At 39.1% G+C, this 26,180-nt stretch overlaps 1 protein-coding gene across 1 annotated transcript in view; it reads right to left on the minus strand.

The window, feature by feature from the left end:
- The window catches only part of Dnajc13 (DnaJ heat shock protein family (Hsp40) member C13), a 69,707-nt gene that overhangs the window by 12,222 nt on the left and 31,305 nt on the right, over positions 1–26,180 (minus strand). Inside the window, exons 25-47 of the mRNA XM_090323421.1 lie at positions 24,982–25,044; positions 24,243–24,344; positions 23,176–23,280; positions 22,112–22,314; positions 21,019–21,103; positions 19,407–19,561; positions 18,564–18,609; positions 16,548–16,702; positions 14,853–15,054; positions 14,011–14,126; positions 12,855–12,933; positions 11,005–11,140; positions 10,396–10,580; positions 9,948–10,022; positions 9,076–9,195; positions 8,322–8,501; positions 7,205–7,372; positions 5,229–5,342; positions 4,001–4,117; positions 2,682–2,859; positions 1,897–1,988; positions 433–532; positions 126–200 (exon numbers count right to left, since the gene is read on the minus strand). Coding sequence (XP_090179547.1) covers positions 126–200; positions 433–532; positions 1,897–1,988; positions 2,682–2,859; positions 4,001–4,117; positions 5,229–5,342; positions 7,205–7,372; positions 8,322–8,501; positions 9,076–9,195; positions 9,948–10,022; positions 10,396–10,580; positions 11,005–11,140; positions 12,855–12,933; positions 14,011–14,126; positions 14,853–15,054; positions 16,548–16,702; positions 18,564–18,609; positions 19,407–19,561; positions 21,019–21,103; positions 22,112–22,314; positions 23,176–23,280; positions 24,243–24,344; positions 24,982–25,044 — 2,851 coding nt within the window. The remainder of the gene's footprint in view (positions 1–125; positions 201–432; positions 533–1,896; positions 1,989–2,681; positions 2,860–4,000; positions 4,118–5,228; positions 5,343–7,204; positions 7,373–8,321; positions 8,502–9,075; positions 9,196–9,947; positions 10,023–10,395; positions 10,581–11,004; positions 11,141–12,854; positions 12,934–14,010; positions 14,127–14,852; positions 15,055–16,547; positions 16,703–18,563; positions 18,610–19,406; positions 19,562–21,018; positions 21,104–22,111; positions 22,315–23,175; positions 23,281–24,242; positions 24,345–24,981; positions 25,045–26,180) is intronic.

Below are 26,180 nucleotides of genomic sequence, written 5' to 3' on the forward strand. Positions count from 1 at the left end.
TGGATATTTAAAAATATCAAGTCTTATAAAGCATTCTTCAAGCTCATCAGACCATACAAAGCGCAAAATGAACAAAACCCTGATCACTTTACAAATGACTGGATGAAAAAGACTATATACGTTACCCTTTGCCATTGCTTCTTTGATTATTTTTGTACTTGACACCAAAGCATAAAGAGTTTCCAGAACAAGCTGACGACCTGCAGGGTAGAAGATATTTCAAGCCACATATCAAGTCAGCTGACGTCCACTGAGCTCTTTAACTGGATGTTCTATGTGGGGTATCACAGTTCATCTCCACAATAACTGGCAAGACAGATTTTACTATGGCTGTGTGGCGATGAGAAAGCCCAGGGTTTCACAGCTATGCAAACAGCCCCCTCACAAGGTTGGTCGTGCTATCATTTCCAAACTTAGGAACAGAATACCTACTTGATGGCAGTGAGTGCAGGAGAGCCAGTAGGTTGGACAGAACCACTGACTCTGCAATATTATTCACGCAATCCTGGTTAGACGTCACTATGTTCACAACCTGAAAATCAATCAACACAAGATGAACACTTTCAGACAAAGTGAGAAAAGTGAAGGACATCATTTTTACAAACGTCTACATTTCACCAGGCTCATTTGGTGCATGTCTATCATTCTAGCTACTCAGGTCGGGAGGACTGTGGTTTGCTTTGAAGCCATCCCAGGACAGAAGTTTACAAGACCTCATCTCAGCCAATAAAAAGCTAGGTGTGGGTGGGGCATGTGATCCTAGCTATGCAGGAGGCAGAAATAGGAGGACTTCAATCTGGGTTGACCCTTGCATTAAGATGACACCCTACCAGAAACACAAAATGCCTGAGGATCAAGTAGTAGAGTGTGTGCTTAGCAAGGACTCCAAACAGACAAAAATAATTTTAACAGATTGCTTTGTTCAAATTTACCTTATCTATTAGTCATTCTTATCCCCTATCAAGAATGATTGTGGGGGTGGGGAGGAAACAGAACATGCTCTCAGAACCATAGCTTCTACTGTGGTATTCCAGTCACGGATTGGTAGTGGGGGATAATGAGGCATTAATGTCCTCAATATGGGAACTTTCTTCTTTGAGAAGAAGAAAGGAAATGTCTTCGGCACCTAGCACAATGGACTGGGTGTTTATAATCGCTCAGTTATAAAGAAACAGGTGGGCCTGGAGTGTGGCCTAGTGGTAGAGTGCTTGTCTAGCATGCATGAAGATCCAGGTTCGATTTCTCAGTATCACATACACAGAAAAAGCCAGAAGTGGTGCTGTGGCTCGAGTGTTAGAGCTCTAGCCTTGAGAAAGCCCAAGGGTAGTGCTTAGACCCTGAGTTTAAGCCCCAGGACTCGCAAAACAAAAGCAAGTAAACAAACAAACCAAAAAAACAGGTCTATTTTTTCCCCACACAGGAAGCCATCTCATCTAGCTCTTGTGTTTACTACTATCTCATTAACCTGGTCTAAGTCAAAATCTTGGGATGCGTTCTACACATTATTCATAACCTGTGCTTGTACTAGAACTGCAGGGCTGGATTTGGTTTCCCTGGTGATAAGGTATGTGTGTGGTAATGGGGAGCATGATTTGAAGACTAACCCACAGAGCTCCCTTTGGGGTATCTGGACAAAGAGTCATTTTGTCACAGTTGTTTTACTTTAGTCAAAGGAAAAGCTGAAGCCAAACAGCATCCTGTAAGAGTAGAGACTTGATTCTTTTCAAAGAGGGGTCACCGATTTTTCTGGACCCTTAAGACCCATAGATTTGGAGCGGCTGCCTTTTCCTAGGAAGTCTCTGGGAACACATACCTCACTAGAAAGCTTACTGTGCATGGCGAGGAGGAGGCGGCAGAGGAAGCAGGGACTACACGTTTAGGGCCAGGTTCACATACCTCTAACGCCAGCTGCTGCACGTGACCAGCCCCATGGACTCGGAGGAGAGAAAATATCAACTTAAAGTGCCCAATGCATTCACTCTCAGACCCTGGAGGGGGGAGGGCAAGAAGAATTGGTTAATTTTTATGTCTAAGGGATACTGTAAATTACAAAACTCAACCAATATACATGGGCTGTGAGGCCCCCAAGTTCAAATGCCAGTATTGAAAAAGAAAAAGAAAAAAAGGAAAAAAGTGGTATGCACTGTTGCTAACAGTCAATTATGTCTCTGATATCCTTTTCTAAACATTAATTACACAAAGTGAGCGGAGGCTCCCTACGCAGCAGTATAACTTTAAAAGGCTAGAAAAGGGGTGGGAATGTGGCTCAGTAGTTGAGTGTTTGCCTAGCATGCATGGAAAAACAGTACTGGAAAAACAGATAAGGTTGGAGGTTGCACTGTAGCTCAAGTGGTGGAGCAAAAGCAGCAAAAGCAGCTCAGGGACAGTGCCCAGGCCCTGAGTTCAATCCCTAGAATTAGCAAGAAAAAAAAGAAAGACAAAGGCAAGGAAAATGAATGGTCTTAGCTGGGTGTGGTGCTACACAACTATAACCCCAGATACTTGGGAGGTAAAGGTAGGAAGATTGCGAGTTTGAGGCCAGCTGGGGCAAACACTGAGGTAAGATCCCGTTTTAAGATTGAAGTATTCTGTATAACATTCTAACACAGTGTGACTGCCTGCTGAGCTCTCAGGGCTTTTCTACTGCAGGGGGGCTGCTAACCTTGGGGTCGATCACACACCTGGGTTGTACTTGATAACATTTCTGAGTGCCTCCAAAGCCATCTCCACTCTTGGCAGGCGGTCCCCATGTTGCTCCGACTCCACTTTCGCAGCATGTGTGATGGCCATGAAGGTGTGCAGGTACTGGGCCTGAGAGCCTATGTAATCCAAGAGACTTGCAGCAAATGCTTTTGGAACCTACGGCAAAGAAACGGACATGATAAAGCACAGGTATCCTTCTTTAGTGACCTACAGTGAGACCTTCCCATCCCAGCAGAGAGAACTTCAAGCTACGAAAGTGAGTAAGCATGAGAAAGTCATGTTATGAACACACCAATGGGTGGAGGAGAGGGAGAACAGGCCAATGAGGAAGCATTTAATTTCCTGATGTTCTCCTAGTACTACATCAATAAACTAGCGCCTAGATTATAGAACCCTTAATAGAGTTTGTGCGACTCTCATGTTATAAACATTCTATATATTTAGGATATAAATTTGAAGGGCAGCTCTCAAAGAGATTTTATAAATCACTTCAATAATTTTGGCTTAATAGCTTCTTATGTATGTTATTCTGTGAAGAAAAAATGTTCATCAGGACTTGGTAAATTCTTTGTATTTCCCAAGAGGAAATGAAAACAAAGCCTTACTTCTTTCTCTACTAAATCCTCCCTGCCATTCCCTCAATAAAACAAAACAACAAAAACAAACTCTTGCATTATTTCCAAGCACTCAGAGGACCCATCATTTGCTTCTGGAAGTAATCTGGAATCATTATGAGGTCATCTGATAATTTCTTAACCCCTATTTTCTTATTTTCATCTTCTGCCTGGGGATGTGATATGTTACATGAGCGGTGAGTACGTAACTAGCTTTGTTCTTGCATGAGGGAGTGGTAGATACACATAGCACACTAGGCAAGAAGCAGAGCAAGCAGTAACTTTTTTTTGCCAGTCTTGGTGCTTGGACTTGGCCTGAGCACTGCCCTTGGGCTTTTCCTCAAGGCTAGAGCTCTACCACTTGAGCCACAGCACCACTTCTGGCTTTTTCTGTGTATGTGTTTCCAATGAATTGAACCCAGGTCTTCGTGCCCGCTAGGCAAGCACTCTACCACTAGGCCACACTCCTGGCCCGTAAGCAGTTAGCTTTTTCCTTGTAGGCTTCAAAAAATTCTTCAACAGGAAGATAAAGATGCTAGCTCACAAGTTTTTTATGCAGGTTTATTTACAGAATTTAGCAAAGAAATGGCACTGTATTCCAAAATATAGAGAGAATATGAATAAAATAGTAGTTTCCAGTAACTAAGGATCTAAGACATCAGACAGAAAAGCAGGGAGCTTACCTCTAGTTGGAAAGTTGGGACTTCATTGTACACCCTAACAAAAATCTCCCCCACAATAAGTTCTTTGGCATGATCACTGTAGACAAATTCTGAACCATAAGTTTTGTCACAATCACCCTGTTCAAAAAAAAAATTATTAGGGACCATTAATGCCTAGTTTATAGGCCTATGCCAGTTAGATTTAGTAATGTAACAAGAAAAAAATCAGTACAGTGCGTATCACAGTACTCAATACAATGTTGACATTTATATTTTAGAGGACAGAGTATTACTGCTGTAATATATTACTTCTAACTTTAAATTTTGAAATTTTGAAAGATCACGTAAGTGAGCTAAGAATTATAACTACAGTTTATAAAGAAAATTTAACACTGGGCTTTTTTAATGCCTGTAAGTCAGCCTGCTAGTCTAGCAGCCTTCAGGAGGATAGAGCTGAGAAATGAACAATTTAGACTGGGTTTTTTAAAGTAATGCAATGAATCTAAGTGTTTGTAAACAGTCTCTGGACAAGGAATAAAGATGGAATCTTGAAAAAGCAAGACCATTCTTTCTACTAAAAAAAAAGGACAGGAGAAAATAGTTTATATGAAGATTAAGGTTGAAATCACAAGGTATATTTAGCTTGTACTAAAATAGAATGTAAAAGCATACAATAAATGGTAATATCTATCCACAAACATATGAGAATTGCGCTCCTTAGCTCTGTAATTCTCAAACATTTTTACCTACAGAGGTCACTTTCATGGAATAAGATAAAACAAATTCTCAACAGTTATAAGTGCTCTAGTAAATTCCTACAAGATTCTAATAAGTCCTAAACATGATTTTCCTTAAGTCATCAATATTCAACCATCTAGTATACGGGCTATCCGGGCTTTCTCCTTTTCTCTCTTCATAAATACATAATTACGTCTTTATTTATTTGCATCCCTCCTCCAGAAGGTGGCAGGACAGGACATGATTTCAATTTTGGTGATGGAATGTCAGTATAATTCACTAAAGAAGTTCAAGTAAATAATTAAACTTCTGAGCATAAAAAGAAATTAAAACAAAGAAGCTATGACAACAAAAATTCTACATTATTTTATTTAACAAGCACTAGATGGCCAAAAATTTGTTGGTTTGATTAGCAAATAATGACATTGAATTTTTGCTTCATCAACACCGCTGCACTTTCAGACAATTCATCAGAGTAAGTTACTCAGAGATTTATAAAACAGGAACATACTTTTTTAGTCATGCTTTCTTGTTGTGATTCAAGAAATTCCAGCAGTTCTGCTCTTGTGGAATTGTTCCATATCAAATAGGGGTTCTCTGTGTTGCTGTTCAGCATCTTCAAAATCTAGGAGACAGAATATTACTAGGGTAGCATTCAAGAAAAGAGTGAGCCAAGCGTCCCTGTACTGGACTGCAGTCAAGGTCTCAATTCTCTCAGGGGTGCTGACATTACCCCTTCTGCACCTGCAAAAACCATATTACTTGCCACGGGTCTCAAAACTCATAAAAAGGAAGAACTGGTATTCAAATCTGAGTCTGATTGCAACCATCTCAACTCTGTTGTGCTCTGGAGAAAATTAAATATTGTATGTTACAGTGCTTAAACACTCAGTAAATACTTAAAAGAATCCTGCCATAGTTCTTTATTATTCATATAGCTGAAAAAGCTTTGAGACTCTCCGAAGCCTGCTGCTATGGTTGGGTATGATTTACAGAAGAAAGTCAGTTCTCATTTTCTTGACCCTACACCAGAATTCTAGGGGCAAAGACGATGCTTGCCTTTCTTTTGGCTCTCCTCAACTGTAAGTATAACACAATGACATGTACTTATATGTCTGAAGGAAAATCTTCCCATGTTCTATAGCGATTTACAGATCTCTATGCTGGGGGGAAAGCAGAGACAGTACATTTCTACAGAGCCATCTGATCTCATATCCAAGAGTTTAATTACTAGCAAACTAATAAAACAGAAGGTTAGGAAAAAAAAAACTTGAAGAGCTGATAGCTTAAAATAAGTGACTTTTTTTAGGTGGGGGGAGGGTGCCAGCCCTGGGCTTGAGCTCAGGGCCTGGGCACTGTCCTTGGACTTTCTCAAGGCTAGAGCTCTACCACTTGAGCCTCAGCACCACTTCTGGCTTTTTTCTATGTATGTGGTACCAAGGAATCGAACTGGGGTCTTTGTATGCTAGGCAAGCACTCTACCACTAGGCCAAACTCCCAGCCCCCAAAATAAATGACTTTTTTAAGTTCGGTAGAACTTGTGCTAAGATTTTGATTTTAAATGATACAAAACTTTTCAGGCTGTAGAAGCTATTAGCTAACTTGCAGGTATTTCTAGAGAGAATGCTTTCAGTCAGCAAAGAGTGTCAGTGGTGAGCTCAAGGCCCAAGCGGAGAGGCATGGGTTCTTTACTCTGGGCCTCTCCTCCAGCTACTGGAAAACATGGCCTGCACTAGAACACAAACCAAGCATAGGATTAAAAAGCAAATAAGTGGCCAAAGTTCTAGATACTGTAACTGTTGGAAACACGTGGACTTTTCCCTTATAAAAGTAATAGACGATCACGAGAGAAAAATGGAAGAAAAAGCCTATAATTCTGTCTTTCAAAGGTAACTAAGGCTAACATATGGTATAATTCTATGGGTTCATTCTCATTTACTTATCGGGTACTTACTGTCCTATATAATTTTTAGTGCTATATTCTTAAACTTTTTTTCAATGACTCTCATAAATAAAAGAGGACAAAGGTTGAGAGATCTGCTAAGACCATATTTAGTTTTTGCAAGACATCTGTTTATGTGTGTGTTTACTTTCAACATTTCAGCCTTGAAGTGGAATAATCCATAGCCTTTAAGAAGAAGGTAGATAGCCACAGACTTGGTCCATTGCCTTCCAAGTACTCTGTTCATTGTGAAACATCATTCCAAGCTCATTCTCCTGATCTGTGCCTTGGGATTCAGGGTAGTAAGAATTATGGAAGGCTCCATGGCTGACAGACAGGAAGTTCATTTACCCTTGCAGGAACTGGACTTGAAGAGTTGATATCATTGTCATCTATGCAGAACACATGGAATTTCTTAGCTACGAGAACATGTGAACATTTTCAACTTCCAGGTTTCTTAGAACAATTGGTATTATTGTGTTCCTTTACTACTGAAAGGATCATGCACGGGTCATCAAAAGCCAGGGTAAGGCTGCAGTACATACCTCGGTAGCACTGACCACAGCAAGTTTTCTAGCAATATAAGGTGTCAGCATGCCAGCTAAACTTTTCCTTACAGTTGGATTTTCTGGGGTCGCTTGTTCTTCAGGCAAGTATCCTCCAAGGCGACTGAGAGCATGGACACTCAGTTTTGCAAGACGGTTGGCTACTTCCTGTTATTAAAATATGAAAATACAATCAGGACATTCAAGTAGGTATGTATCTTACGGAGGTAACACAATCAATGGAAGCAAAACTGTATGAAAGAATCTTAAGGAAAAAGAAAAAAAAAATAGGGCACAGGAAGCTCAACACCAGAGTGGGCTTATTTCAGGCTGGGAATGTGACTTAGTGATAGAGTGTTTGTTAGTGGGCAAAAAGCCCTGGGTTCAATTCCTTAGTACTATATAAACAGGAAAGCAAGAAGTGGTGTTGTGGTTCAAGTGGTAAGAGTGCTAACCTTGAGCAAAAAGCAGCTCAGGGACAGTGCCCAGGCCCTGAGTTCAAGCCCCAGTATTGGCCAAAAAAAAAAGTGTATTTTGTATTTACAGTAAAGATCACCAACTGTATGGATTCATACCCAGGCCATACCTTATAGAATCACTGTGGGAGGAGGATGGGGGAAGGGAGCAGAAGGCAGACTTGTCAGCTAAGGGCACATGTTGACAATATGAGCAATGAATAACTGACTGGAAAGAAGTACTCAAGTTCTTGCTGGAGCTAGCCCTAATAATCTGATGTCAACATAACGGGAACTTGTACAGTGAGTCTGAGAAATGAAGATCATGTATGTCAGCATATGCTATTGCATATTCTTCTCTCTTGAATCTTTCAAGGACAAGTTGTTAGTAAACAATGTTTTAGTCAGGCACTAGGGAGAGTAAGGACGAAGAGTTTGAGGGAGTTCAAGACTAACCCTGGCTGATAGTGAGTTCAAGACCAGCCTGGGCTGTTAAGACAGAGTATCTCAAAACCCAAAAAAGTTCTGGGACTTCAGGAGAAATAAACACAGTCATCTTAAAAACAGCTCATCACAGCTGACACTTAGCTTCCTCTGAAGCTAGTATCATCCTGATGGGCTTGAGCTCAGAGTCACTATTCAAGCAGTGAGTGACAGGTCACCTGCTGGTTTGTTTCTTCACTCTTCTGAATGCCGCTCTCCTCTAGTGTGTAGTCATAGTTAAACAGGTAACCAAGTAGGTACCACAAAATTCCAGCCTGAAATAGGTGTGTCTGGAGCCAGAAATCCACAGCAAAAGAACTGACACATTCTACCCCGAGGGCAGCCACTCGTGGAATACTCTGAGGGAGTAAGAATACAAGAATCACTTTCCAGGGCTGAAATAAAAGCTTCTGGAGGAAACTGGTTGTTAATGTTTGTATAGTAGCCACCTTATTTAGTAAATACTTCTAATACTTTCAATTCCAAATTAAGTATGCATTCTGTATTCTTTGAGGCTTATCATACAAAGTGAACTTATGACAAAATACGACAACAACTAAGTCTTGTAGGACTGGGAATATGGCCTTCCCTATTTTGTTTCTAAGATGTTTTATTTTTTTAAAGAGTGCTAAGGCACGGACAGTGGTTAACAAGTCATTAGGGATCTTAACGTGGTATCTTCCACACCAGTATAGGACTTAACTTCGTCTTACCAGAATTTGGATTCTCACTAAACATTTCTAAGGACATCAGGAAGCCTACAGTGCAGGAGGCATCTCCATAAGCCAAGATGTCTTGACAATCAACACCGCCATGCCATTCTTTCTAACACATCTCCAAATAATTAACTTAGAAACACTTCTAGATAGACCACTGGTGGTAACTTGGGAGGTCTGGCTGACCGTATGCAGAAGGGAGTGGTATGAACTCTACCTTGCCAAAATAGAGCACCCGGCAGAGATCCTTGATGATGCCAGGCATTTCTGTGATCTTCTCTCGGCATTCTTCAAACTGAGCAGCTACACTGTAGCATTTGCTTATGTGTCCACACACCTGTGGCCGGAGCAGAGGAAGGGAGAATGCAGTCATATCACAGGTGTGCACAAAAATCAAATCAGTAGACAGTTGAGAATAATGACATATATGGAAAATTAATACAACATTTCTGTTTTTTCATTAGTCTTTTCCTCAAAACCTTAAGCATTAACTCTCTGGACCTATGTAAAGTGATCTTCTCCGGGGCTTTTGTACAGTTTATTTACATGGAAGAATTTCCCAGTTCCTCAATACAGAGCATAAAACCCAAAAGCCAGTACTCAACTATATTCTGAATTTCACTAGCAAAGAAAAAAAAATAAAATGAAAACTCCACACACATACACACATAAAAATACATGTTCTACAATCTTAAATATAAATATCCTATCAAACAACTATTTTTTTTAATGAAGAAAAGGCCATTTATAATAATAGGGTTGGGAAGTAAGGCAGGGAAGTTAACTGAGGAAAAGAAAAGAAGCTATGTAAAATCAGAAGTGATAACAGTGTGAAACAAAATAACCAGTATTTGATGGAAGCGTCAGGGTACTCTCTGCTCTAAGAAGGGATTCAAAGTGGATGCACAGAGCGGCAGCCTCAGTTTCTCTTGGGCCTCCATCCTAGATCTGCTAAAGTGGAAAGTCGGAGCGGCTGAGACTGGGGTAGTCAGTTGTGCCTGCGTGAACACTGGTGCTCAAGTCTGCTGAGCTCTCAGCCCTCATCGCTGGTCTAGAAGAATGTTTTGGAATCCCAGGGCTGAGACTCACCTGTACTGACATATCAGTTGGTTTACTAGAGCGATTCAAGACGGCCACGCAGCGACTAAATGCCTCCTGTAACACCTGCAGAGGAAGAAGTGAGCCATTCATTCTCTACCTGGAAGTCTCAAGTAGATATTCTGTACCTAAAATGCTTGCTCCATTAACATTTGCTATATAAACAATAAAGGATGGAAATTGTATCTCTCTTTTTTTTTAAAAAGCATTCCCAATGAGTTATATTATAAACAACACTAACAACCAATTTTGAACCCAATACTGGCAATCCAATTATCACTAGTCCAATTATTCTAGGTTAAGTAGATTCTGATCATGTCACACATTGTTAATAAATGAAAGGAAGTGACTGCCTTTGTAGGGGCAATTCTCGATTTTCAAGAGACATTCAATACGCTTAAAGTAGCTTGAAGATAAGCCCCAAGGTTGTTCACGTTACCTCTATTCCGTTCTCTCTCCGGAGCTCTTCGGCATTGAGGGCTGAACAGTTGACGGTGTGGAAGGCGAGCTCTGCAGCCGCAGGCAGCAGCGGTGATTCCTTAGAGAAGAGGAGGTCGTCAGAGGTCTCCATGGTGATAGTTCTAATTAGCATGGGGTACCCCGCGTATTTGTAAGGCTGTAAGTCTGAAATAAACAGAGGTTAATCTGGGGGAAACATGAAGCATAACAGAAACTCATGCTTCAAAAAAGCAACTCTTTCCCCTTAGCAGAAAAAGAAATTTCAAGAATCTTCTGTAGTAATAATTCGAACTCTATTAGGACATGCTACAGAGACAGTGGTGGGGTAGAAATTAGCTGGAGGACAAATCAAATTTTTTTTTTTTTTTTTTGCCAGTCCTGGGCTTGGGCTCAGGGCTTGAGCACTGTCCTTGGACTTTCTCAAGGCTAGAGCTCTACCACTTGAGCCTCAGCACCACTTCCGGCTTTTTGCTATGTATGTGGTACTGAGGAATCGAACCCAGGGTATTCGTGCATGCTAGGCAAGCACTCTACCACTAGGCCAAACTCCCAGACCCACAAATCAAAATTTTTAAGACCAAAGGCTTACCTTCTTTGTGACGGTTGAAGAGGATGCTCTGTGTTTTCAGAATCAAAATTATATTCTCTGGATCTGGTCCATCCACTATTTTTGTTGATTTGGTACACAAAAATTCATATGCTTTGTTTACCTTTTCAAACATATCCTGTATATAACCAGAGATAGTTAAGTTTTATTTTGTAACATATGAAATTACAATTTAGGAAGAGACATAGTTGGTTTATAATTTACCAATAACTAGTAGTTAAACTTTTGTCTTTTTTTTTTTTTTGGCTGGTACTAGGCAAGCATTCTACCACCTGAATGCTGCCTCCAGCCCTTGTTAATTTCAACTGGCAAGCATCTTAGTATACTGTAACATGAAGCTTTTCCTCCCACAAAATAGCCAGTCAGAAATTGTAACACTAATTATAAACAAAAAAAAATCCTTCAAATAAGACTTTTAAACATACTAAGAATATCGCACTGTGATATACTGGAGAGAGTTTCTGAATCAACAGAGAAAAATAGGTTATGAACAGCTACTGTTTCTGGAGTACTACCTCAGCCCCTGTGCTGAATGTCACTATCTATTTAATCCTCCAAAGAGCCAAGTAAGGCATTGTCCTGGACTAATAATGTCTTCATTTTGTTTTTTGAAGGCTCTGCAACTCAGGATACTAAGTAACTTGCTCAGAAACAACATTAGTCAGTATCAACATTAAGACCTGTTAAGTACAGGTCTCCTACACTAGCCACACTACATTTCATTATTCTACAGGTCCATTCTTGTGAGTCTTGTGTTAGTCTGATATAATTTTCAACTAATTTAGTTTTACCCTTTTCTAAAATTATATCTGGGAGGTTAGGCCTATTTATTTAGTGACTGATCTCAAACATTCTATGTTGTTCATTTTTTCTTTTCAGTCAGATGAATACAAAATTGCTACAAAGTTCTAAACAACAGTTAGGCTCCACAGCTCACACTTGTAATCCTAACAACTCAGGAGGCAGAAACTATAAGGATAGAGCTTGCAGGCCAGCCAAAAACAAATACTTGCAAGACCTTATTATCCCAGCTGTGTGGGAAGCATAAATAGGAGAATCAAGTTCCAGACTGGCCCAGACAAAGATGTGAGACCCTATCTTAGAAAACAAGGGCAAAAAGGGATGGGGTGTGATTAAAGTGGTACAGCGCTTGCCTAGCAAGTAACAAGGCCCTGAGTACTAACTCCAGTCCTGACAAACAAAACAGAGAATAAAAAAAGCATTCAGCCTTTTGGTAAACCACACTGCACATATACCATATGTTCAATTACCGTATTACCTCTTTTATTCACAATTCCTACAAAAAATATTAACCTGAAGTTAGTAGAAATTGTTCCATTTCTAGCAACAGATGATGACTTTTAATGATTCTTGTGTGGTTTCATCTTTTTTAAGTTAAAGAAGGTAGAACCAGGGGATGCTGATAGCACATGACTCAAAATTTGGACTGGTAAGTTTCTCCAGTTAAAATAATATGAATGATACTGATTTTGGAAAACAATTTGCCAGTTTCTTGAAATAACCTGATGGCAGTGGTACCACCTTAGGTATCATAACTCAGGTGAGTTATGTCCACCCAGGATGCCAACTCTGTTCTTTTTTTGACTGTCCACTGGAGTTAATTCTAAAGCAGACACGAGGAAGAGAATATATTTGTTCCTGGATGACTCATGGAGAAATGTGAGCATGTAGCTAGGCGTGTACTAAACAGATGCTAAGGATGAGATTATGTGGCTGACTGTGGCTCAGAAGGTGTTATCTTTTCTCCTGCTAAGGGTTAGGAGAGCAAAAGGAAGTCATCCAAGGCTCGCAATCCCACGGCCAGTACTTACCCTTCCTTCTGGATTCTTATCGGGGTGGTACTTCTGTGCCAGTCGGAAGTAGGCTTTTCTAATCTTGCTCTCATCGTGCCTGTTAAGGAAGAAAGCTGTGTAAGAAACACACACACAATCCTCTAAACTGATTAAAAGTCTTAGAGCAGGAATTGTATATGATCATACATATGACTAAATGCAGCATCAAATTAAACCTAGTAAAGATTATTTTTTTAATATGTTGCCATTATGGTTAAAAGATACAAACCAAAAGTTCTCTATGGACAGGATTTTATTTTATTTTATTTTATTTTTGTCAGTCCTGGGCTTGAGCTCAGGGCCTGAACACTGTCCTTGGACTTTCTCAAGGCTAGAGCTCTACCACTTGAGCCTCAGCACCACTTTCGGCTTTTTAGTATGTATGTGGTACCGAGGACTCGAACCCGGGTCTTCATGCATGCTAGGCAAGCACTTTAACCACTAGGCCAAACTCCCGGCCCCAGGATTTTATTTTAAATTATACAACCATATTGGAGGTTTGAAGAAAATTTTTTTTTATATTGTCAAAACTGGGTCCAAAAAAACCAATCAAAATATAAGATACTATCTATTAGTGCTGCAAAAAAAAAAAAAAGCAAACAAGCCTTTAGTCTATACTTCAAAACAAAAATGCCTTTTAAGCCATTTTTCTCCACCATATATAGTCTACTATAAAATTTTACTGATAAAATTACTAAAGGGAACCCATTTTCTTTCCTCTTCTTAGTGCTCTAGGCAACTGCTAGCAAATCAATGCTTTCCTCATGTATTAAGACCAGGAGGAAGAAAAAACAAGTATGAGTTCAGTGTGTCAGTCAGACACTCTGTGCTCAAAACTTCATTAATACACAGCAATGATTATTATATACCAATCAGAATAGAAGGAAGCAATGTGTAATAAATAAATCAGGAATACACAAATCTCATAACCATAATGGTGAATTTGCAATAATAATAAATCTGTAACGCAGGAATCACATGAATATAGTCCCACTGTGTTTTGTCCTCACAGATAACAGATATCGAAGAACAGGCAAAAGAAAAAAAGTGGTGAGGCAATGGAGTTCTTTCTCTCTCCAATAATAGTGCTTTCGGAAGGTATGGTATGTAGAATGACAGTATGAGAACAACTCACGGGCCCTGTCCTGGAGGCAGGTTCAGCACTTCATAGGCATCGTCAATCGACATGGTGGGTGGCTTCTTTTCTACTTCCTTCTTCCAGGCATCAAGGGTATCTTTCAGCAGTTTGACCTTAAAGACAGAGGGTTAAAGTTTGTATCTACTAATGTTATTCAGAACACAGTTTATAAAATATCTGTGCTATATTCATTCAAGTCAGCATTTCTAAGCTCTCTAACTAATAGCTTTCTGAAGTACAAGCAACCAAAAACGACTTTAACAATGTTGGATGATTATGTAGCAAGATATAGTTATGTAGTAAGGTATTTGTTATAAATCTATTTCCTCTATTTTGTGTGTGGGGGGGGGACAGGGAGGGATATCATGAGGCTTGAACTCAGCCTGGGCGCTGTCCCTGAGCTCTTCAGCTCAAGGTTATACCTCTCTATCCTTGAGCCAAGCTCCACTTCCCATTTTCTAGAGGTTAACTGGAGATAGTCTCAGGTCCTTTTGTGCTCGGGCTGGCTTTGAACCTTGATTCTCAGATTTCAGCCTCCTGACTAGCTAGAATTACAAGTGTGAGCCACCACACCCGGCTCCTCTATTTTTTAAGATGATATTCTTTTCTTTTCTATGATTACATATATCAAGATCCTGTTGAAATCAATCAGCTAATCAGCAAGGAGCAATCAGTAAGAATGGTAGCAATTGTCCGGAAGTTTTTTAGATAAAAATGATGATATATAAGCTCTGGTATAGGCACAAGGAAAAAAAAATTTCAACATGAGAGGGGGAAAAATATTCAAAAGTATCTAGGAAATGTTTTTATGGTGTAAGAAGGCACAAATTGAACCTTACCGGGTCTTTAATTGGCCAGTCTGGAAACCGGAGTGTATCACAGAGTTGTTTGAGGTAATAAATATTACAAAATAGCTCATTTTCTAGCTGTGGATAGTTGATAACTGGGATGGGACAATATTGATAGAGTGCTCTTGTGTTACTCTGAAGGCGAGGTGTGAAGTCAGCAAGATGGGCAGCAATCTTCTCTATCATGAGGCGCCTACAAGTACAAAATTTCCATTCAAGCATTCTGAATCTGAAGAAGGTGGGTTTATTGCATTACCACTTCACTACTTAATTAATGTTTTACCCCTTCTATATTCTGAAGGCATTGTTACTTTAAAGAGAAGGGTAAGACAGGTAATTATGCTAGACAATTGCACAGATAGAATAACTCCATTACTGATAGAAAACTAGAGCTTAAAAGTTATGTAAAGTATTCTACTTTTAGGTCTTAAAAAAACCAGTAGAGGGCCGGGAGTTTGGCCTAGTGGTTAAAGTGCTTGCCTAGCATGCACGAAGACCCGGGTTCGATTCCTCGGTACCACATACATAGAAAAAAGCCAGAAGTGGTGCTGCGGCTCAAGTGGTAGAGCTCTAGCCTTGAGAAAGCCCAAGGACAGTGCTCAGCCCCTGAGCTCAAGCCCAGGACTGGCAATAAAAAAAAAAAAAAAACCAGTAGAAACAAACTTACATCTAATATTTATAAAGAAAATCTGAGGAAAAAGGGCTGATATTCTCAATCCTTCTATTAAAAAGCAGCTGCTAAAAAATCATTGTACAGTATCTGTGTGCATCAGGGTGCAACAAGGGAACCTAGGTGTCCCCTTCCCCAAGGGAGCTCATCACATGCTACTTGCTTTGATTAGCTTAGTACAGTCTAGAGCCTGATACTACAGTGAGTAGAACTGGATTTAATCAGACACAGAGAGACAGATACATCTTTTAATGGGGATTTAGCAGAAAAGACGAAAAATAGTAGCACATACTCATGCACACGCGCGCACACGCACACACACATACAAAGGGCTAGGTTAAAGGGCAGGGAAACACTGGATCATACAACAATTTAAACACAAGTGATGATAATGTGAAGCTGTGAGTGCTGGTTCAGTGAAGCTGGGCACTGCATGTCTGGGAATTTAAAATGGCTGCTTTTTAAGTTTCTTTTCATTTTATTCCTCTTTCTGACTACACTTAGTCAAAACTGTATTGAGTCTGAATAAAGTGGGTTTACAGAATTACCAGTTCACTACAAAAATAAAATTTTACCCTTTCTCTAACCTGATTCGTGCTTGAACACAGGGTTCGGGCACTATCCCGGAGCTTCTTTTGCTCAAGGCTAGTGCTCTACCACTTGTAGCCACAACACCATTTCTAACATTTTCTGTGTATGTATGTGGTACTGAGGAATCCAACCCAGGGCTTCAGGCATGCACTCTACCACTAGGCTAAATTCCCACCCCTCTAACCTGATTCTTAAGAAGCAAAGCACTAGTATTGGTAGGCCAAGCTCTTATATATAAAGCTCTATAAATTTATAACAGTAATTGTCAAATCAGGTAGGAACAGAAATAAGCTTAGGGCCTTATAAAAACATCACCAACAACTCTTGTCACTTTAGATGATCAAATTAGTGGAAATATTTCTTTCATAAAAGTCAAAGTAGTGGCATAATTTTTGAATATAAAACAGCATCAACTGGCTACTTACCTCATTTCACTGCTCCAGATTGCTTCTGGAGTGTCAAATTCTCCTAGAAAAATCTCAGAAAACCTCTCAGGTTCATAGTTTTCTAAGTAACAAACCATTGCTTCGGGTAAAATGTGTCCAAGAATACTTCTCTGAAAAATATCTTGGCCTTTTGTCTTTAAAACAAAACAAAATATACTAGTCAGAAACATGAAAAATAACCTTTAAAATCAACAGGTTTGGGGGTTATTTTGGCAGAACGAAGACTGGAGCTCAAAGTCTTAGGTTTTCCAGGTAGGCATTCTCCACCACTTGAACCACTCCCCCAGTCTTTCCAGCTTTTTGGTGTGTTTGTTTTTTCCAGCTTTACTTTTGAAAGGAATCCTCAGTTTCACCTGGGCTAGCCTAGATTGCACTACTGCATCCTCTATTTTATTTACTGGTTGACACAGGGTCTTGTGAACTTTTTGCCTAGGGTAGCCTTGAACTGTGATTTTTTGGATTTTCTGCCTCCTCAGTAGCTAGGATTACAAGTATGAGACATCATGCTTAGCTTCATTTTTTTTTTTTTTTTTTTTTTTTGCCAGTCCTGGGCTTGGACTCAGGGCCTGAGCACTGTTCTTGGGTTTTTTCAAGACCAGATCTCTACCACTTGAGCCACAGCACCACTTCTGGCTTTTTTTCTTTGCATGTGGTACCAAGGAATAAACCAGGGTCTTTGTGCATGTTAGGCAAGCACTCTACCATTAGGACAAACTCCCAGCCCTTAGCTTCAATTTTTTGATAAGGGTTTACAATTAGAAGAATACAACTAGAGCAGACTGCATTCATTTCTTAGGAATAGTAATATTATGTGAAGCTGAAGGTGTCTGGTATAAATTGCTAGACGAGCACCAAGGAAGAACTGGTAGGCTCCAGTCTCATAAGGGTTTAAATCTTCTCAAGGGTTGGGTGCTCTGTCAATGTTAATTTAGGATGACTAGCCTTAAGCAATGTCTAAGAGTTATGGCCAATCCAAGAAAGATTCCAGTAAGATTTTATCAGCTATCTCCAATGACATCTTTAGCTATAGTGCCTACCTATTCCTGCCATGCTTTCAAAAACAAGCTCATACAGAAGATCTTAAGGATTGTAAAAACGCTGTCCTTATGAAATGTAAGTAGGATTCAAGTGGAGAATTTCTACTTAAAGTATTGAGAAGTCCCTATTTCTTGATTATCCAAATTGAGTTACTTTTGTTTTTTTCTTTAAATAAAACGTAGGAAATATCCAGGTGTGGTAGCTCACACCTGTAATCCTAGCTACTCAGGAGGCTGAGATTTGAAGATCGCAGTTTAAAACCAGTCTGGGCACTTAAGACCATGAGACTCTTATCTTCAATTAACCATTAGAAAGCTGGAAGTGGCACTGTGGCTCAAGGAGTCTGACGGTAGCCTTGAGCTGAGGAGCTCAGGCCCAGAAACCAAGCCCCACAACCAGCCAAAAGAAAAAAAAAGTAGGAAATAAAGTATCAAGTTGTTAAGCTTTCTGGGTAAGTCCCAAGTATGTGCCCATGTGTATGTTCGTGTATGGACTTTCTTAGTAAAATATCACAAACACTTAAGAACAGTTGAAAAACTATGGAACTTCAACACAGAAATCTAACTCTTCTCCCATCTTGAGATCTGAACAGAAAGAAGGCCCACATCTTACTAAGTCTCAATTGACTAGGTGAGACTAGAGCTTTACAATAAAGTATTTACAAAACAAAAACAAACCCCACAATTTAAATGTTCCTCAAAGAAAATAACTAATATTCAGAGCTATCAATAACTCATAACTGAAATCTCAAAATAAATCTAATAGGCAATACTTATTTTCATTAAATAAATTTGTATAGACCTATGTGCAATGTGAAACAAATATAAAAACTGAGTAAAGCAATACTTGCCCCCAAGTACTATAAGCTAGGAAACATACAGAGATGAAGAAAATTTATAGTGCTATTTTAACAGTAGAATACTAATTCAAAACATTTGGAAGATTAATTTGGCTCACCTCCTCTGATTTGAAAGCCTGTTTTGTATGTGTGTATTTCAAAAACCTAGAAAGAGAAATGAAATACTTGTTAAATAAAAGGGCTGATTTGAATTTAGTAATCTTGGGTTTCTAAGGACTATATAGTCTTCTGTGAATTAAAAAAAAAAAAAAAGCAACGCATAACTCCATATTGCACAGCATTGGTTTCTGAGTTCAGCAAGAATTTGATGTAATAGGATGGTTTTTAAGTACGGACATGGAAGTGGCACTGTGGCTCAAGTGGTAGAACTCTAGCCTTGAGCTGAATAGCTCAGGGACAACGCCCAGGCCCAGAGTTCCAGCCCCACAGCTGACAAAGAAAATTAATTAATTAATTAAAAAGTATGGACAAATTAAGGCTATGTAGCATTTTTTGAAGTAAAACTGCATATAGTAAGAATTCAGTAATATATTAAAATATAAATGGTAAAATTCAAGTATTAGATTTGGTAAAGCAGTATGATTCCCATTTTTCAGGCCTGGAGTCAGGTATTGTTTTAATATGTAAAAACAAAAAATTAGGCCTGTCATCCTGGCTACTCTGGAGGGAACAAAGTTTGAGGCCAGGCTGGATATAAAAGACGAAGTGACTTCCTCCAACATAACCAGCAAAAAGCAAGGTTTGTAGAGCACCAGCAGAGCAAGCAAGCAAGCTCAATTAATACAACGCCCTTAGCTCAAATCTTAGTATGGCCAAATGAATGAGTGGATGGATGAATGAATGAACAAACTGATATCTACTCATAAAAATCCCATACAAATATATTCTAAATAGATACTACTCACATAATTATTTTTCATAGATCACCTTTGGGTTCTTACCGAGCAACAGGAAGCACGTTGGATCCTGTGTACATCATGATAAAGAAGAACACGCCACTCAGATAAAGACGAGGTAACTGAGGGTTATCTTGCATGATATGGTGTAACAAAATAGCAACCTTCTCGACAAGGATGGGGTCAAAGGTCAGCAGTAGCTGAGAAAGTAAACAAAACATTTTGCTTAATGAGTTCTTGTGAGGCTATAATTTTCTTACTCAAGTTATAAAATGCTAAGCATGCTCAGAAATAGCTCAAATACGCCTGAAGCTGGTTGTATTATGGGTAAAATTGCTTTTTCTTTGGCAATCTTCCTCAATGGACTTTTCTTTTAGTGGAAAAGGAAAAAGAAATAAAAAGACTAGTTCCATGCTGAGTTAGTGGAGTTCAGCTCAAGTGACACGAGGACTCCAGTACAGAACAAAAAAAATTAAGGCCAGTGAAATGGTACCAAAAAAAGACAGATTTAGAAGTATATAGCTTCGGGGCCAGGAGTTTGGCCTAGTGGTAGAGTGCTTGCCTAGCATGTACAAAGACCCAGGTTCAATTCCTTGGTACCACATACATAGAAAAATGCCAGAAATGGTGCTGTGGCTCAAGTGATAGAGCTCTAGCCTTGAGAAAGTCCAAGGACAGTGCTCAGGCCCTGAGCTCAAGTCCAAGACTGGCAAAATAAATAAATAAATAAATGAAAATAGATTAAAAAAAAAGAAGTATATAGCTTCACAGATCTTAAGGATTTTTGGTGCTAGTTCTGGGGCTTGAACTCAGGGCCTGGGCACTGTTCCTGAGCTTTTGGGCTCAGGGATATTACTCTACCACTTTAGCCACAGCCCCGTTTTCGTTTTTTGTTGTTGTTGTTGAATTGTAGATAAGACTCTCATGTACTTCCCTGCCCAGGCTGTCTTTGAATGCTAATCCTCAGATCTCAGCCTCCTGAGTGGTTAGGATTATAGGGAGAGCCACTGGAACTAGGCTTTTAGGTAGAGTTTTATACAGTTAATGTTAAAGAGGTATAGTCAACAAACAAATAATTGATAGACAGGAGGTTAATATCTCTCTGAAATTTCTGAGATCTCACTTATTTGTGTTTGCTGCAAATCTGGGTTTTAGGTAAAGCCCAACAGCGTGACATAATGCAGAACAAAGAATGAAAAGGAAATGTTGCTAGTACATAATTCCAACTCAATGCTAGGCATTAGCTGCTGTCCTTGGTTTTTGAGACCAGTCACCTGCTGGGACCACCAGTTAAGACAGAACCCACCATGTCCACAGGCTTAGCCAATTAGGGTGTTTCCTGGCCACCCCCACAGCCATCTGCATCACCAACTATCGTCAATACATGCCAGTCATTACAGTGGTGCGATTTTAAGAATCCCCTTAGGAGAATTCTGGAATCTGGAGACTTCCCATGTTTCGGTTCCTGGATATACAATCTTCCACATTAGATGCAGATTATGAACTTAATTGAGTCAACCAAATATATGCAATTCAGGGCGCAGACTCACAAAAATGGGACAGAATCAAATAACGACACAGGCTCATTATCACCATTATGGAAGTGACAACACTCCTCAAATACTACTCCAAGCCTGCAGTGACTGACAGAACCCACCTGAATAATATGGGGAAGGCAGGTGCTGTCTGACAGTAGTCTCTTCACTCTGGGTAAAGGCCGAATGATGGCGTTATCTTGATCCCTAGAAAACCGAGTTCAACATTCAACATGTTTATTAAAATCTCTACCTTCATAGTGTATGACATTCTACTAGGCATGAAGCAGGTTACCTTACTTTTTTTGTTAATGAAGACTAAGCTCTCATACAGCTGGGAACATGATTAGGAATTTTGGCTTAAATCTACTTGGCTGCTTAAATTGACTTCATTTCCTTCCATAAGATTTCCTTCAAAAACAGTACCCTAGAAGAGCCAAAGACTCTTATTTATTATTTAATTGGTTAAACTTTGTGTTGTCCAACACTGTCAGTGGGATAGTCCCCCCCAAAAAAGGCATTATCAAAATTTAAGCCTTGACTGAACTATGCTCAGTACCTCTCAAACAGAACCATCATTCTAATTCTAAATGATTCCTAAGCGTTAACAATTCTGAGTCTAATTAGATTTTTCAGCATAAATGGAAACATGAACATCTCAAGTATGCATGGTCACAACTTTGTATGTATATGTCATTTCCTCAGGAATGTGTATCAGGAGATATTTTCAGTACAGAATAAGACAAAATATTTTGTAAAGATTCAATAGATAAGGCCTATAATTCCCCACTATACCAGATCTCTAGCAGACTGAGGATTGGCACTTACCAGTAACCAGATTATAGGTATGTATTTTGAAACATTTCATGTGACTCACATAAATATTTTAACTGGGATCACTGTGAGAGTCCAGCTGGCAGGTCTACATTCTATATTTGAAATTTCCCAGGGGAGCGGGGGGGGGGGGGAAGGATAGAAGGTGGGGTTTACATTTCAGCTACTTTATCAATATAATTTGCAAATGATTTCTTTAGTCTCAAAAAAATGTGCAAGATCACAGCAGCGCTTCCCCAAAGCCACAAACAGAACACCTGAGCTTTAAATTGCTGGAATAATCCCCCAACTTTACTGCGAGTAGGGGAGAGTGTTCATACAAGTAGGGAGAACATATTTCAGAATGCCCTGCTAACCATAAAAACATCTGTTGCACTTTACCTGCTTGGAAAATATCCACACATTGTGATCAACATGTTCAATATAAGGGTAGCAAGGTCAGTTTCATTCAGGACAGCCTGTCCACTGGCTAACAGACACCACTTAAGCTGGGGTATTGCCTGAAGAGGTCGCCATCCATCCATGCCTTGAGCCCAGCATCGAGTTTTTGCATTTAACATTCCTTTGGTCCATAATTCTTGCATCTTAATTGATGGAAGGCATCATTATTATAGACAAAGTAAACATGAAAAGTTGGCCCAAGTTTTCTACATCATAGTAATAAATAACGTGCAACTGGAATGTACTATCCTAGTGAAATACTGGGAGATTCTTTGCAAGCACACTGCAAAGAAAGCAAGTTTCTGTCAAAAGGCTTTTAGAAACTTAAATATGAATAACAGTTTAAGAAAAATAGCCACTTATTTGGTCAGCTGCATGATATAACAAAACATTGGAAAGAATAAAATTGTATGGCAGAGAGGAAAGTGAAAATAAATTGTAAAAGCAAGAGCTGGTCTTTTATAAAATATTTTTTAGCTAAATCTGGACAGCCTGAAAGGCTGGAAGATAGAGGAGAGGCTCAAATGCTTTGCAAATAGTAGCTATACAAGCCCTAAAACTAAAAAGGCACTACTCAATGTATTTTATAGTAAATATTAGGACTTGCTTGTTCTTACCATATAGAAACAAGCATTAGTTTGATAGCAATAGCCATTATATAAAAATCCACTGGAACCTTGATTGTTCCCTCTATATGCGTAAGGCTTAAAGCCTGATCTTTTATATACATGTACATCTCTAAGAGCACAAACTATACAATTCTTCAGGTAGGGTTAGAACTGGAGGGCCCAACCATTTCTTAAATATTACATGTCTGTGAGTGCTAGACAGGAGGGCATAAGAAAGGTAGAGACCTGTCAGACACATGTATAGGCCTGTTGTCAAGGAGTCTGAGGTAGAAAGTTCAATACCAGTCTACACAATGAGACTGTGTCAAAAACCAACCAAACAAAAATAATCAATAAGGAAGGCACACGAAGTTTATCCAAGATGAATTGGCATACCTCATGAAATCCGTAGGGACCACTCCTTTCTTTGTCTGCATTGCCAAAATACCATTCCTTCTCACTTTCTCTTTTCATATCTGGAGCGGCTTCAATTACATTGCTCTGAGATAAACAACAACAATAACAACAACAAAGAGTTATTTTTCCAAGGCAGAGATCTAAGGGGGTAGGTATCATAAAACAAGCTATACAGTACCAATTTGGGAGCTTATAATTCTTTAGGATTCATCTGCCATTTTAAGTGAGCTATAGAAGTGAAGCAAAGTGGATAATGGCATAGATTTCTGGGCTCTAATCCTAGTCCTGCCACTTCTATGGTGATTTCTAGCAGTGGACTTAGCAACTCTGCTCCACAGCTTTCTCACCATAACACAGGGAAATCATGGTTACCACCTCACTGGGCTTCTGAGGGTCTTAAAGTGTGTGTATGTATCCTGTGTAGCAGACATGTATATGCAATGGTATTTAACAAGCATGATGATTACTATTATTCATATCTAAGAACAGAAAATGCCAGATTCTATATTTCCAGCTTCACATGCTATTTATTACTATGATGTAGAAAACTTAGGCCAACTTTTCATGTTTGTCTATAATAATGATGCCTTCCATCAACTGTATTTTCAAATAGCATTCAAATGCTATTAAACAAATATAAAACATAACTAAACAAAAAAAATCAAATGAACCAAATAAAAATTCCTTTTACTAAGCTGACAGTAGAGAAAGGTCTTTGAGTAACACTGGAGGCTTTGTCCTCTTGTCTCATAAAACCACCAGATTCTTTAGGGCAAACTGCTTATCACTAGCAAAGTTCTAGTTACATAGCTGAATAATTCAGTTTAAATCCCAAAGGTCATACTGCATGAAAATAAACCACATTAGAGATGCAGACTAAAGACACTGGGATCATAAAAACTGGATCATTACTGCCTATTCTGGATTCTTCACCTTTTTGGCATTAGTGCTGCATTTTATTGAGAACATACACTGAAATACTTTGAGAGGGCTCTACAATTGTATAGGCAGTATGTTGAGCTGGAAGCCTCAACAAGTGCACGTACTTGCAGTGGAACTGTGGCTCGGCTCACATGGAGATGGGCGAGAGTAAGCAGGTCCACAAGGATCCTGATCCCATTTGAATCCATCAGATCCTTTACGTTATTCTGCAATAGTGAGGAAAACATTTTTACATCAACTAACATCATTGACATCACTGACATCATTGACAGGTACCTACTACCTAAAAGACTCTTAGAGAACGGTCTTTGTAAGTTCTTTGGAAATGATTAGTATACAATGGTAATACCCATACTTTCTGGATTTTTTTTCCCAAAGAACATGAATTTAGACTGAAAAAGATAATACTATTTCTTTTTTTTTTTGCCAGTCCTGGGCTTCAGCTCAGTGCCTGAGCATTGTCCTTGGACTTTCTCAAGCCTAGAGCTCTATCACTTGAGTCTCAGCACCACTTTCAGCTTTTTTTCTATATATGTGGTACCGAGGAATTGAAACCGGGTCTTCGTGCATGCAAGACAAGCACTCTACCACTAGGCCAAACTCCCGGTGCCGATAATACTATTTGTAAAGAGATCATATTAAGAATTTCTATGAAGTGTGTTGAGAAAAAATATCCCCACAAAAATAAACGAAGACCGAGATGATATGTTTTGGTTATACAATTATCGCACCAATTATCGCACCAAGGTCTTTTTGTTAATAAAGGTTATTATATAATTAAGATCTGTTACATCAGAAATCTTTTAATGCTCCAGTTTGCGTAATTTAATGTAAAAACTGTACCTTATTAAGGATCAGCTTATTTAAGAAGAGAATCAGTCTGTCTCGTTCAAGTTTATCTGTGCACTATTGAAATAAATGAGAACAGTCAGAGTGAATACACAGTAATGAAAACATTACATCATTTCACAAAATAGATTGACAAGATAACAACATCTTTAAACACTAAGAAGAAAAAAAAATCACAGAAGCCTGTCAATGACTGTAATTCCTTAATGTTTTATAATCCCTGTAATTTTTACATAACTGACCCAATTTCTATAGACCTTTTAGTCACCTAAAAGATTAATAGACAGCTTCAAGGAGATATATACAAATTAAAATAAATGATACTCTTGAATTAGCAAAATTTTAAAGGAACTGGGAAGTAATGTTTCACATAAACACAAATAAGAAGGAAAATTATATTTGCTTCAAAGAAAATTGGTATGCTACAAGTCTTCCAGCTAACTGGAGTAAGATTGAGGCAGAACTCAACAGTATAAAGCTGGGTATGGTGTGCATGTCTGTAATCTCAGCTCTGAAGACACAAATGCAACCTACCTGGGCACATAGTGAGACCCTGTCTCAAAAAAAATTTACTAGTGCAATGAAATTATGCTATTATCGCAATTATTGGGATTTTGTTTAACAAACACTAAGGATTTCTGTCCTATAAAGTTACTTTGCAAGGGCTGCGAGTCTGGCCTAGTGGTAGTGATTGCCTAGTATGCATGAAGCCCTGGGTTCGATTCCTTGGCACCACATACACAGAAAAAGCAGGAAGTGTTGCTGTGGCTCAAGTGGTAGAGTGCCCAGGCTCTGAGGTCAAGCCCCAGGACTGGCACAAAAAAGAAAAAGATTACTTCTCAGGCACACTTGTGCATGTAATTCAGAATTTGTTTCTCCTCAGTTTTCCAAGTGTGATTATATATGGCTGTTTTGTAACTTGGTAAGTTGTGCTCTGCATATTCGTTTACTGAAATTTAAACTGTCAAATGTAAAAGGAATACCAATATGTGTATAAAAGAAAAAAGTACAAGGTCTGCCACCACAGCTAACACCCAGTGTGCTACCCAATGAAAAAGCTGTCGCCATATGCTCAACTGCAAGAGGATGATTTGTACAAAATTCTTATAAAGGTGCTAACTCAAGTTCCCTGTGTCTGATTCCACTGTAATCCTTAAAATTTTTCTTATTTTCACACTTTCTAATTTAGTACG

Source organism: Megascapheus bottae, chromosome 32 (assembly GCF_031878675.1).
Source record: "Megascapheus bottae isolate mThoBot1 chromosome 32, mThoBot2.hap1, whole genome shotgun sequence".
NCBI classification, from domain to species: domain Eukaryota; kingdom Metazoa; phylum Chordata; class Mammalia; order Rodentia; family Geomyidae; genus Megascapheus; species Megascapheus bottae.